Raw genomic sequence first — 15,058 nt, 5'->3', positions numbered from 1 at the left:
TCGCACAACACGCAAAGTGAGATTAGGAGTTATGATGAGTTTGCTGCGCACATACAGTCATGCACATAAATCCTGGGGGATTATTCATGTTTCCATCTGCGTTTCTGACCTTTACTGGGCGAAACACAATCAAAGAGACACTGAGCTACAAAGACGTTTTTTAAATTTATTTTCTCATGTGTGTATCCACAAATCAGTGCAATCTGAATCTGGGTTTTATGCCATTGTGGGCATGTGTTTTGAGTTATTGTGCTTTGGCAGATGGATAATATTAACAGAGGCAGTATTTTCATGTGGTTAACAAGGGCACTTGCCCAGGGCAGCAATGGAAGGGGGTGGCCACAAGAAAATTGTGACAAAAAAGCTTAAAAATGTTTAAAAGTCTAAAGTCAATAATTTTTGCCACTGTGGTTCATCATCATCGTCATCGTATCTTTATTCCAGACCCAATTAAGGTCCTTAGTAAAAGGATAAAACAAGAAAATAAGAGAAAAATAAAAATAAAACATGACATAATATTATTCACTGAGTCATGATGACGCCAATGATTCCACAATGTCACTGTACTAAAAACAGGATTTACTAAAATGTCAATTACAGATGCATAACATGAAACAGACAGTCTACATATGCAGACAGTCTACATAAGCATTTGTACATAAGATTCCTTAGCACAGCTGCACATGTGGGTACAGCATTCAAATGTTCATCATCTGTAAATGTAAATATAATTGAGGCCGGTTGGGCTGAAGGCGGCGTTTGCCCAGGGCGGCATTAATATAAGAACTGTCACGGAAACCAAACATGCAGCTAAACATGCATGAGTCTAAAACACGTCAGAGCAAAAACATACTTGTGTCAAATATGTCTTCGGTTACACTTTGTAGTGGTGTCAATGAAATGCTGATGCTAATGAGGCTTTTGCTTCAAGCTTGTAATGTAAAGCTTGTAATGCTTGGCATGAGAAGCTTTGGACAAAGCAGTTTATCATGGCTCACAACCAGGCTGGATTTCTGGATTTGGAATGATACAACAAATGACCTAAAAGCTGCAAGACAGACTCTTTGTTCACATTTACTCTCATTTAAAAGAAATCTCAGATCTAGAGCATGGCTAAAGCAGTGCCAGGCAGATTCTCTGAAAACAACAGCTAGATCGTGTTTTTATTGACTTTAATTATCCCTACTTGACAGCCAGTGACATTTCTCTGCGTTTGTAGTTTAAAGGAATCAGAGTCATAGATTTGCATCTCTGAATCAATTCTTTGCTCTTCTGTCCCCCAGCACTCCCTGACTTTAATGAACAAATAGTGCATTAATCATACAACTCTTTTTTTCATTATTGATTTTTCTAAACCACGTCAATGTGATGATTGTTTTACTTTATCTGCGTATTGGTCCCTGAGGGTCGGATCTGCCTGAGGCTCAGGTGTCTGCCTCCAAGCCTGAGCCAGAATCTGACTGTTTCTGACCTTTAGTCCCACCCCGGCTTGTTTACCTGCTGAGTGGAATGTGGAATTATGTAAGGCTTAATCTATCAGAAAGTACACATCCCTGAGTTACCCAGGCCACAGGACAGCACACACACACACACGCATACACACGCACACTGACTTATAAACAGACAAACAGCTCAATAATAATACCCCTTTTCTTGCTTGTCTGTTTTACATAAAACAATGATTAAATAAAGTATCATAATAACAGCTAAGTTTTATTACACAAACACAAACAAATTTTAGCAAAGGCTTCTAATGCATGTGCTTTTATGACCAATAGTAGGGCTTTTATAATCACACAACTCAGATAAAGGCCCACTCAGCTTATATTTGACGGATGCGCTTAGTGGAAACACACACAATTGTGTTGATTGTTCTCATGGAAACGTCCCGTCTTTTTTTCTAAGTATTTTGCGCATACATCATTTTAAATGAAATCAATGCTTCTTTCCAAAGCTTTCTCTGCCTCAAACTAATGTCTGATTGTCTTAAAACACCTGCCACTATATTCACTAAGATTTACTGAGAAAATATTGTAATACAGTTAAAAACAAAAAGCCATAACACTATTTAAAGGGTCAGCATTATGTATTTTTCTGGCACATAGTTCCATTTTGTAGCACAATCAAGTACTACAGACTGGTTAGCTTCAGTTTTTATAAAAATTCTATTAAATATGACCTAAAATAAATTTAATGCCTCTGTCTCTTTAAGAAACTCATGCACTTTCTGAAACTTCAGGAAGTTATCACAACATGCCTCCTCTATTGACCCTTTATCAACATTTTCAGCAGTGTTTCACTGAGAAGCAGCTCCTCTAATAAGTCTAATGTTTGCTAATTGCTGCTGGCTAGTCTGAAGGAGCTGAGTAGGGGAGGAGCTGTGACTCGAAGGCGGAGCTAGGTCCGCTAGGCGTTTTGAACCGCTTAATGGTTGCCATAGAGATTAAGTGATTTTTCAAACATGCATGAAAGAATGAAAACAACACACCAGGTATGTTTTCTATGATTATATAACATAATAACATGATGTAAAGCAAAAAAAGTTGATTTTACATAATACTGATCCTTTAAAACTAGCATTCAGTCCACAAATGGTGAAAGTTCATCTTGTAGCAATCCTAAACATAAAGTATATTTATACTTTAGAACGTTAGAACGACTCGGTCAAAGTTTTTTATTGTGTTTGTTCATTTAAAGAAAAACCTCCACGTGTCGTTTTTCCAAGAAGCGACACGTGGAGGTTGGTGGGTGCAGGTCAGCGCCTGTAGGAATCAGGGACTTCTGGGCGAAGTCATCCTCGGTGGTCTGTGTGCGTGCACGCAAACCTGGTAAATCATCTGTTTGACACGGCAGCCACAGGCTAAAGCTTACAGAACATGGCAGACTCAGACAGACACACAGTCGAAGGGGCTTAATCAGGGGTGTCCGCACGCAAAGATGCTGCAGTCAAATCCAGCCCAGTGGAAGAGATTGTGCCCAAGCACATCAGACGTAAAACAGGGTTAGAAACAGAAGAAGAATGAATAAGAATCTGCCAACAAATTGTTGAATCAGTGCGTTAAGCACAAGGTTATCTGATACAAATGGCAGCAAGGTTGTAAACAGAGCGTGACCTTTCGCATCAGACCACATGCTTACACAGCTAGATAGACCTGCGGGTGTTACAGGAAGAGAGGTTAGCATGCTGTTATGCTGTTAGCTCACACAGTTGAACCAAAGTGGAGTTGTAACTTGAGTTACAAGTAGCAGAGGATTTAAAAAAAGCTGCAGATCAGATGAAGACCATGTTTTAGGAGTTTATAGTAATGCTTTTTGTTTTCAACTGATGCATCTCTTGCTTCCATTGACCTGAAAGTTGTTTAGTTGAATAACTGATGTTGAGCATTCTTCTTTCAGGTGTGGGTTAACAATCCACGATCCACTGGTGTTTGCGTTTTATCACTTGTTTTTGTTTTTTCATTGCTTCTGACCTCTTTTTTATTGCCATTTGGGTTTTCCAATTTCAGTTCATTCTTCTTGGTTCTTTATAGTGGTTTTGTCATGACTCATGGCCCAAGTTTATTCATTTTGTTTTTAGCTTCTTACTCATTTTTATGCCTTGTTTGTGCATTTTAGTTTATTTTCTAGAGTTAGACTTGCTTTGTGAAGTGCTTAGGATGCAGGATGTCATCGTGTTTGAATGTGATTAAAAAAAATAGTCTCCAAATAATTTATGGCTTGTCACATTATCATGGAGCGGAGTGTGTTCACTCCTGTTGTTTTTGAAAGCAGGCAAGAGCGACCATGTACGATCGAATGATCTAAATGCTTGTTTACAAAACGCCCTGATTGTAGTTACTGTAAAATCACTGCCAAGCATCTTAGATTAACTCAAGGTCTGAGGAAAACAACACACGGGTTTAATGGAGGGCAATAAACAGGATGATTTATGGGTAGTTCCTGTGTGAACATTAAACATGTTGATAAGAGAGTTCATCCTGACATATCACTGGAGGGAAAATGATGGTGGATTGATGCGTTTGAGTTGACATCAGTATGACAGAAGATGCAGAGCGGGTTTGTTCCTGATTCCCACAATCAGCTCTGGCACAGTTCTGCGGTTTGAATTCAACGTCACGCTGCCTCAATGTAACTTTACTTCATTTCAGTGTTATGTAAGGAGTTATTTTGTGCAGCTTTATAACTTGAAGCAGGGCGACTGATGGTGTGAATTTGGATAAGGTGTACTAAAACCTGCTGCAATATAAATTCCAAGAATGAAAGTAAAAAGCTGTTCACACACCTTGAACCTGTTCACATCGGCACAATACAATCCTTGATTTTAACATGGATCCTTTTTCCTTCCATAGATATTTTTATAGAAGACCATGAGGAAAACTATGTTCTATTTATCCAAGATCTTAGAATAATCTAACATAACCATGTCAACGATTGAGCTCAGTGGCTATGCTAACTACGGTTCGGCCTAAAAGATGGCGCATTAACCCATCAAATGTGTGTGTGACTGATTTAACGAAACACAAATCATCAGAGGTGCAAACGGAAAACTTACAAGCATAAATATTTGGAGATTTTAGACATTTTCCCCACATGGCAGCCATGTTTGATTTGGTAATCAATCCTATATACTAAAAACCCACCTGTTCAGAGTTGGTTTTGAAATATTATAAATTAAACATTAATCAACATTTCTGATGCATAACGACTGCATTTGACAAAATGTAATGCTCCAATTGTTGACTGTGTGTATTTTTGTGGTTTTAAAGCACTTTGCTGCTGAAATGTGATACACAAATCAACTTGATTGATTGAAGTGACTCCCAAACTCCATTGTCCAAAAGTCACGTTCCTTTGTCTAGCTCAAAGGTTAGCGGCAACAAGTCAAGTTTTATGACTTTCTACCTCATCTTGCTCACCCCACAACGAGGGTCTACGCTCTATTTGTGGTCCTAGAAATAATTACACAAGCCAAACATCGACACCAATTCTGATTCCCAATATCTTTGCAGCAACATTGCAGGTTAGCAAAAGCCACTCAGAAGTCTGTAAAATTAATCTTTTACCAAACCAATCCAATCTCTACCCATCTGTCCACATTTAGTTTGATGCTGAAATAGAAAAGTCAGCTAGCTGAATCACCTCTAGACTCATGATGTAACCAAGGAGGACTGGCACACGGCTCAGCTGTCTGTCTCGACAGGGCTTTCACTTGAAAGTAATTTCCAAAATCCAGCGAGACAAGGAGTGGGAGAGCTGTTAGGACACTCCGACTTATGATTGAGACTAAATAAGGGAGACGTCCAGACAAATATTAAACAGACGGGCAGCGCTCTAATTTTAGTCATTACATTTTAGCTGGGAGAAGGAAGAAAAAGCCTTGCACAGTGTTGTGTAGAGTGTAATTTAGGTGAGCTGAAAACCAAGTCAGACTATTTGCTGATGAGTTCAGTCATGCCTTGAGGCGGCGGTGGATCAGAAGAGGTTTCCCCCCCTATTCTGTTTACAAAACAACCACTGGGAATGCACATTAGGGACTGCTTGCGTTGGGAACAAAGTGTACTGAAAGCACACTCTCATACGCCCTTCGATGTGTATCAGTTAAAGCCGCCTCTGCTGCGACACGTTCGCCGCTGCAAACACAACAAGCTTTGTGTTGGAGCACTCAAATCAGGTGAGAAAAACAGCTCCTGATGACCTAAATTACACAAGTACTTATTGATCCCCTGGAGCCAAATTCAAAACCCGCACAAGCTAAAACCTGTGTTGATACTTCGGGAAAGAATAGACTTTTATATGAATTAAAATACTGTTTAGGAGTAATGGTATGCACCATGAAACAAACATTTATTTCCAGAAGCTTCAGAGGACAAGCTGGCTTTCATTATTTGAGCTCTTAGTTTAGTCAGGAACGTGGCTTTTTCAAAATTACAAATATTCACAATGGTGAAACATGGTTGTGGCAACATGATGCTGTGGGGTTTGTTCTTAGGTTTTCTGCCTCTACATCTTTAGCTTCCTGCCGTCAGACAAGAACACCATTCAAATCGGAAAAAACTAGGAGATTTTTTGGCGCCCGCTGTAGCGCAGCGCCCCATACATCACATGTAGTGCATACCCACTTTTTGCGCTAAAAAGTAAATACAGATTATTTTTTGCTTGCAAATAAGGAGAGAAAAAGTTCATTGTTTATGAGTAGCTTTGCGAGGAACTGTATCTATCAGAGCAGCAGTGTTTCCGTTGTGTTTCTGGAAAACTCCCCAGTTATAGTACATAATCAATGAGCAGCATTTGGGTGAGCACACTGATGCATCATCGCACAGCAGGGGGGACAGGAAGTGTTTACGCCTGTCTCTGCACCAACAGTTGGTGTGAGTGAGAAGCCTGACGCGCTGCATGATCATCATCAACACGCTCTTTTCCCTCTGTTCTTCCACGGAGATCTCCCTCAGTCCTGGATCAGCTCACTACAAACATCCTCCTCCTCCTCTTCGCTCTCAGCGAGCTGATGCATGCCACGGAAGCAGTGACGTCACTTGTTTACTGTCTTGTAGGTCGCCCCGGAGTTGCAGTGCAGCACCTTATCCAGCAGGGCTTATGTAACTTCCCCCCCTGCCTTCTGCATGACTGGCACTTTGCTGTTTTTATTCGCCATCTCTTCTTCTTCTCCCTCATGTGCAGGTGCGTGCCCTGACACGGCAGCCATGTTTGGCAGCCTGGCGTTATTTCACTTCCACTGGATTGTTTGTCTGGTCAAAGCGCAACGAGTTCACTGCTAACGGAGCTCCTCCTTCCACACACATAACCCACGGTCCTCCACTGCAGCAGCAGGAGAAAAGTAAACAACTGTGGATACATGTGACTCAAGGTACACTGCTGCCAAGCACCTACGGTGGTACGTCGCCCCCTAGAGGAAACACAAAGCTGTAAACAAAAAATGTGGCTTGCTTAAAAGCAAAATTAATAGATGTATTTTTTACTTTCAGGGTTATGTTTTTTTTAAATTGAATTATTATATATATTTATACTATATAAATAATAAAATATTATGTTATATTGTTTGTTTTCAATACATTAGAAGTAGCACCAAATCTGCAAATCTTTTGAAAACAGCATTTTATACTTATTCATTTAATATTTTCCTAATATTAGTATTTATTTAATGATCTGAAACATTCAGATATGATAAAATACAACAAAAAGTTGTTATCTATCTGCAAAATTACACGTTAAAATAAAACTAAAACTAAGGACAATGTGAAGTTGAGGCATATCCTCGGATTTGCTTGCAGAAACTTATATATATACATGTACTCAAATATAACATAAATCTGATTGTATGATGGCCACCAGACTTTGAATTATTTCCTGAAATTATATTCCCCAACAAATAAGTAGTTGATTATCTCCCATTCACCACACAATATCCTGAATTTAAAAAAAAAAAAACATTCAGCAAAAATAAAAGCAAAACCAATAATAAAACAAGCAGTTTAAACTTAAACAAACATCTTTAAGTGTCTGCAGACCTTGGTCAAATGCGTGAAGTCAGTATGACTTTAATAAATCATTACTATCTTACTGAAATGACCCATGAACAAGTAGCTGACTGTGGACTCTAACCCGGGCCTATTTTACATAAACAAGATAGTGAACAGAACCATGTTTGTATATCCAGTTAGCAGAGGTGGGTAGTAGTTACATTTACTCAGTTACATTTACTTGAGTAACATTTACTTCAATTAGTCGTATTACTCTACTGTACTTTTTACTTTTACTTGAGTAATATTCTCATTAATTGTTGCTACTTGAATAAGATTTCTGACTACTCTAAGAGAAAAATGCATTGACAGAATAGTTTAAGTCAAAGTGAGACTTTTGGTTCATTTACAAGCTTTGCTGTTCTAATTTTATTAAGCATCTCACCATTTCTAACACAAAATGTAAAGCTTGTATCTGTTTTATAAGCTTTATATAGTCAAAAATCGATTTGGAAAAGTAATTATTGATTGTAATACTGTCATTTATTTGCATTTTTTATTTTAGTGTTTAAAACACTAGAATTTGCTCATAGCTTTATATTTTTCTCTATTTGATTGCATAATTTCTAAATATTAATCCAGATTTTCCTGCTATGTTAATATTTGAGTAGCCTTTATATGCTTTTAAACTCTTATATAGCTTTTTTGATGGCTACTTTTTACTTCTGCTTGAGTAAAAATATAAAATTTCTATGATTTATTTTATTATTTTTAACCGTAAACAACCTCACAGTCAGTGTTCCTCAGCTGCGCCCTCTGGTGGTATATTTCACAATAACAACATTTTAGTTTGGCATAATTGTGTTTAATTTCTTACCAGTACATATGTAAAAAATAAATAGATTTTTTTGGGGGGGGGGGGGATCCATGTTTACAGGTTTATGTAGATAATGGCGAATGCATGATTTAAGGTCGGAACAAAAATATCTCAACGTGTTTCTAGGGGACCACTTTGTTGGAAGTAACAGGATGTAGCTGTGTTGATATTTGTTGGAGGAGCACTACAAACACGGTAACACCTTTTAACTCATTAATTTGTCTATTAATGTTTAAAATATGAGTGTTGACGTGCTTTTAATTAGAACTGAAGAGAATTAAGGTTACATTTGAACGTCTGTCGCTTAAGTTTTGTAAAAATGTATTAAAACCAAGGTGCTAATTAAAATAATAACAACAAAGAACTAACTTGTAATATGTGAACGTACTAAATTAACGTAAGCAGATATAAAAAGTGAAGCTTAAAATGTCGCTTGTTTTATTTTATGGTGTTTGGTATTAATAAACTGGCCTATAGTGGGATATTGTGGACATGTCTCAACACGACTGAACGCCGTTTCAGTAAAGGTTAACTTCAGTACTTTTAGGCATTCTGGACCACATTTGACCAACTCTGCTTTATGATGTAAAATACTAAAGTGGGTGAAACCTGAACGGAATTATTCTGCACTAATATTATTAGTATGTTTTATGGTATTATAATAGCAACAAAAAGTGATAATAAAAGGAGTATTTGTATCTTCTTTGCAGACTTTTTTAGGACCTTGATAGTCCCAAGTCCAACACTCCTGAATCAGTCCTGGAATGGGTTAAAATTAATAGATCAGTTCTCCATCTGTTTTTATGCCAATATTACCCTGCTCAGCATGTTCTTTCTTTTAAGAAATGTATTCCACCAGGGGGCGCTACTTGAAACGGATTCACGGTGGCTGATTGCTAAATTATCACTTGTAAATGTTGTTTTATGTTACCAAAGAGCGAAAGTGATACATTGCTTCAATAATTATTGATATACTAGAATAGAAATACAATCCTTATTTGTATAAATTCAGTTTGTTGGGAACAGAGTGACAGTCTAATGGAAATCACATATACACATGAAAATAGGTAATAATAAAAGCATTGTTTTTAAATATCTTGTTGTCTATTGTAGACTTAATGATGGAGGGAACTTCCAAAAATGGAGCGGCTGCTGCAGAGCCCAGCGTTGCTGCTCAGGTTCCTTTCCTTCACTTGTGCACAACTTTAGAGAAAATCCAGAAGTCCAAACTCCGTCCAGATAAATCCAAGATCCTTGGGGATTTCATTGAATCATGGCGGAAATTTCATGCCGCCCTCCACAAGGACAATCCGAAAACTACAGACTCCTTCTACCCTGCTATGCGCCTCATCGTCCCGCCTTTTGAGCGAGAGCGAATGGCCTATGGCATCAAAGAGAGCATGCTAGCTAAGCTCTACATCGATGTTTTAGGCCTCCCAAAGAATGGCCCAGAAGCCAGTAAGCTCCTGAACTACCGTGCTCCGACTACATCCCAAGGAGAAGCAGGGGATTTCGCCGGCATGGCATACTTTGTGCTGAAGAAGCGATGTACCAGCCAAGGAAACCTCAGTATCAAAGAGGTCAATGACTTTCTTGACTCAGTGGCCATCAACAATGCCAGCAAGCAGAAGGATCAGGTGAAAAAGAGCCTGCTGCACCTCATCACTCAGAGCTCTGCTCTGGAGCAAAAGTGGCTTATTAGGATGATTCTGAAGGACATGAAGCTTGGAGTCAGCAAGGAAACTGTTCTCCAGGTCTTCCACCCGGACGCTGCAGAGCTCTACAATGTCAACACAGACTTAAAGAAGGTGTGCCAGCAGCTGCACGACCCCTCTGTGTCTTTAAGCGAAGTCTCAATTGAACTCTTCTCTGCCTTCAAGCCAATGTTGGCAGCGGTGGCCAACATCCGCAACGTCGAGAAGCAGATGGGGAACAGCCCCTTTTACCTTCAGACGAAACTGGATGGGGAGCGGATTCAGCTTCACAAGGATGGAGACGTGTACAAGTACTTCAGCCGGAACGCATTTGAATACACGCAGCAGTTCGGAGGATCGCCGCTCGAGGGATCACTCACTCCTTACATCCACAACGTGTTCAAAAGCAACGTTGTAAACTGCATCCTGGATGGCGAGATGATGGCATTCAACCCGACGGCGGGGACCTTCATGCAGAAAGGGAACAAATTTGACATTAAGAGACTGATGGACGACTCTGAGCTGCAGACGTGCTTCTGCGTCTTTGACGTGTTGCTGGTTAATAACCAAAAACTTGGCAAAGAACCGCTGAAGAAGCGATATGAGTTTCTCCAGACGGTCTTCACCCCCGTCAAGGGTCGGATACATGTGGTGCCAAAGACAGAAGTCGGAACAATGCAAGATGTTGTCAGCGCTCTTAACGATGCCATTGACAACAGGGAAGAAGGGATTATGGTGAAGGACCCTTTGTCCATCTACAAACCTGATAAACGAGGGGAGGGTTGGCTGAAAATAAAGCCGGAGTATGTGGACGGCTTGATGGATGAGCTGGACCTGCTGATTGTTGGTGGTTACTGGGGGAAAGGAAGACGGGGCGGGATGATGTCCCACTTTCTATGTGCTATTGCAGAAGCGGCAAAGCCTGGTGAGAAGCCGTCGGTTTTCCACTCCTTCTGCCGAATTGGCTCGGGTTACACCATGAAAGAGTTGTATGACCTTGGGTTGAAGCTTGCGAAGCATTGGAAAGTCTACCGGAAAAACGACCCGCCGGCATCCATCCTCTGTGGAGTGGAGAAACCGGAAGTGTACATCGAACCCTGCAACTCAGTCATCATCCAGGTCAAAGCGGCCGAGATAGTCGGAAGCGACATGTACAAGACCAACTGCACCCTGCGGTTCCCCAGAATCGAAAAGATCCGCGAGGACAAAGAGTGGCACCAGTGCATGACTCTGGCAGAGCTGGATCAGTTCCGCAGCAAGGCGTCCGGGAAACTGGCCTCGCGGCACCTTCACATCGACGGCGACGAACCACAGAAGAAGAAGCGGAAGCTGCCTGTCAAACCAAAGAAGGTGGTTGGCGTCATTGACCACTTCAAGCCCCAGGATCTGTCCGGAGTTTCCAAGGAGACGGACATGTTTGAGGATGTGGAGTTCTGCATCCTGAACGGCACTGAAGGTCACCCAAAGTCAGAGCTGGAGAAGGGCGTGGCCAGGTAAGATCACATCCATCCTCCCTCCATCCTTTATTTCCTTTCTTCTTTTGTTCTACCTTCCTTGCTTCATTCCTTCCACTGTTCTGTCCTCCCTCCTTCCTGCTTTCTTTCCTTCTGTCCTTCCTTCTTTTCTTTCCTTCATTCATTGTTTCTGTCTTTCTTTCCTTTTAACGTTTTATTTTTAAGACGTTGACTGACCCAAACCAGGATCAGAAACAAAAATGGAAATAGTGTGACACAACCAAATTTTTTGAGCATTTTTCTATGTTTTTTCACTGGAATGGAATGAAACAACCATAAAAGTGTCTGTCTTTTCATTTGTTCTTAATCACATAAATGTTTTTCAGATACTTTTTAACAAATAATTGATTGTGTGGCCATCTTGCTGCCAGGTGTGGCGGCATTGTGGTCCAGAACCCGGGACGGGACACTTACTGCGTGGTTGCCGGCGTGGAGAACATGCGCGTGAAGAACCTGATTTCCTCCAATCAGCACGACGTGGTCTGGGCGTCATGGCTGCTGGAGTGCCTGGATCAGAAGGAAGTGGTGCCATGGCAACCGCGCCACATGATCCACATGTCGCCCTCGACCAGGGAACACTTCGCCAAGGAGTATGACAGCTACGGCGACAGCTACTTTGTCGATACGGATGAGGAGCAGCTGAGGGAAGTGTTCAGCAGGATCGACGGGGAGCAGGCGGCGATGGCGTCTGTCGGCGCCGCGCAGGTGGAGGAGCGTTACGGCTGGGACGACCTTCCCACCAGCATGTTCAGACCCTTCACCTTTTACTTCCACATCTTGGATCCGAAAAGCGCAACAGGTGCTACCTGTCTGGACATCAGGGCGCTGGAGGTTCGATACCACGGAGGAACGGTGGCGAAGGCGCTGGAGGAAGGAGTTTCTCACGTCGTTGTCGAGGAAGAGACGAGACTCCTGGAGCTGAGGACGCTGAGGCGCCGCTTCAGGAAGAAGTTTAAGATCGTTAAAGACTCGTGGGTGACCGACTCCATTACGGCAGGGCATCCGATGGACGATGCTGACTACCTGGTTTGAAGCTACAACCGATTAGCGAAGTTTGCATTTTAGCTGATTTTAACACAAAATCTTACCAAGTCATTTTTCGCCGAGTTTCTTATACTAACTTAAGTTAGTATAAGACAAAACTAACTTATAAATAACCTTTAAGCAAGATATAGGAGCTTATTTTAAGTAAATAATTCTTCGGTATTGATGAAAAAGTAGATTATTTAACTGATAAAATGGGAAATATTTCTTGTTACAGTTAAATAATCTGCCAGGAAAACGAGTATCTTGCTGAAAAGTTGCTTGTATGTTTATTTTTTGTCTCATTTCAAACTAGACAAAAATACTTGATAAGATTTTCGATCAAATTAGAAATAAAGTTAGAAATTAATTAGTGTTATTAATATACTTCTCAGGGTTTTAACATAGTAAATGTTTTCTTTATGATTTGAAATTGAACAGAAAATTATGTTTTTATCCAGTTTAATTTAGGAAATTTTATGGGATTTTATGGACATAGGAGTGTAAGAAAAATGATACCTAGTGAAACACGGTGGTGGCACCATCATGCTGTGGGGAGGTTTATCTTTTTAGATGTGTGATGATATGTATGGAACGAAAAACTGAACTCTAATAAAACATTTTTGTCTGAAATGCAGAAAACAGCACCACCACAGCATGATGCTGCCACCACCATGTTTTACTACGTGTTGGTCTAAAAGTCTAAAAAGCTGCACTGAATATGTACATTTATTATAGAAACATGCACATGAATACTACATTCTTGGTTTTTAAGAGACACTATGTTCCTGCATCTATATGCTTTTTAAATTTAACTATTAAACTATTTTTATTATTTTATTGCCTTATGATTGATCAATAATGAATTGAATCCTATCCACCTGTCAGATTGAATGATTTGTTTACAGTCAATAAATTTTTTGTTTTATTTCATCAGCATGTTTATTGGCTTGTTTTTAATAGATGACCTTCAAAATAAATAGCGTCAGAGTTTTTAAATTACGTTGGATTTAAATTATGTTTTTTGTTCAAAAAAAGTTAAACATTTTTATGGGAGCCGTAGCCTTTTTGATTTCACATGTATGTGGGCATTTGGTGGAGGATCTGTGATGCTGTGGGAATCTTTCTCTTCCTTTCCAATGGGTAAGATGAGTAATAATAATTGTAAAACTGTGGATATTTCTAAAGAGTAAATGTGTGGTAGTGGTCTGTCTTTTTCTAACTGTCTGCAATTTGAGTCGCAGCTTCAGAGAAGAATTACCCCGACCGCTGCCGGGAGCTTTGCATCAGAGGTGCGGCCATGTTGTTTCTGTCTTCAGAAATGCCAGCAGTGAGTCTGGGGACTCGGTTATGTGTTCTAACCTTCATCAGCATTGCCTCTTGGGTGCAGGTAAGCTCCCTGTAACCGCCCTGAGTGTTGTTGTGTGTAAATGCTGCGTGAATACATTTTCAACTGAGTTGTAAAATTCTTGCAGGGGCAGTAATATGTAAAATTGACTTTTTTTTGGCTTTAAATCCATTTATAATCATCAAAAACATACCTGGAGTGTTGTTTTGATTATTTCATGCATGTTTGAGAAATCCTTTAATCTCCATGACAACCATTCAGCTGTTCAAAACACCTGGGTGGACTTAGCCCCGCCTCCAGACACAGCTCTTCCCCCACTGAGCTCCTGCAGACTAGCCAGCAGCAATTAGCAAACACCTGGTAGAACTGCACATCTGTTATGGGGAGCTTTTATGAGTAAAAACATTAAAGGGTGGATGTGACAACATCCTGAAGAGCAGGAGTTTTTAAAGACACAGAGGCCCAATTTCAAGGCATTTAAATATGACTTAAAACTTTTTTTAAAAGTCAATTACCGTTTTTATAACAGCTGATATTAACATAGTTACTTGATTGTGCTATAAAATGGCACTATGTGGCTGGATAATGCATAATACTGCCCATTTAAAGCATTAAAACAATACATTTAAAGGAGTGGAGAAAAATTTGGTGCTTATAAAACATGTGGCCCACTAAGCACTCTGTAATCCATCGCCCACTCTCGACTATTTCTAGGTGATTCAGAGTGAGCATTTGAGTGACAGGCTTTAATTAGAGGTACTCAACTAGTGCTTACTCCTGCGTGGAGTTGCAAGTGTGAAGCCTTGACCAGCCCAACTGTTGGCCGTCTGAAAGAACTTCCAAGGAGACTTTATCGTTCTAAAGTAAGTGTGAACAAAAAGCTTAAGTGCTTTAAACTGCCATATATATCGACTATAAAGAAAGTGCTATATAACGGCTTTTTTCCCTCATTGCCACTACAATACATTGAGGTCTGTGGTTATAACTTGATAAAATATGGGAAAGTTTAATGGGTAGTAAATTTGTGATGGTTTTGCGGAATTTCAGATGAATAGATTTGGTAATATGTCTAAAAAAAGAGCCAGGTGTGGAGCAACCTGCTGTTAAGACAGCCGCCATATCCT

General features: G+C 40.1%; 1 protein-coding gene across 1 annotated transcript; it reads left to right on the top strand.

Annotated features, from left to right (window-relative positions):
- The first annotated feature begins 8,469 nt into the window (after window positions 1-8,469).
- On the top strand, window positions 8,470-13,522 carry lig4 (ligase IV, DNA, ATP-dependent). Its single transcript, XM_032557120.1, has 3 exons — window positions 8,470-8,550; window positions 9,469-11,542; window positions 11,935-13,522. Exons 2-3 carry the CDS (start codon window positions 9,474-9,476, stop codon window positions 12,593-12,595), a joined length of 2,730 nt encoding a protein of 909 aa, XP_032413011.1. The 5' UTR covers window positions 8,470-8,550; window positions 9,469-9,473; the 3' UTR covers window positions 12,596-13,522.
- Window positions 13,523-15,058: the final 1,536 nt, after the last annotated feature.

The sequence above is a fragment of the Xiphophorus hellerii genome, chromosome 24 (genome assembly GCF_003331165.1).
Source record: "Xiphophorus hellerii strain 12219 chromosome 24, Xiphophorus_hellerii-4.1, whole genome shotgun sequence".
Classification (NCBI taxonomy): Eukaryota; Metazoa; Chordata; class Actinopteri; order Cyprinodontiformes; family Poeciliidae; genus Xiphophorus; species Xiphophorus hellerii.
This window is presented reverse-complemented; position numbering and strand designations above follow the sequence as displayed.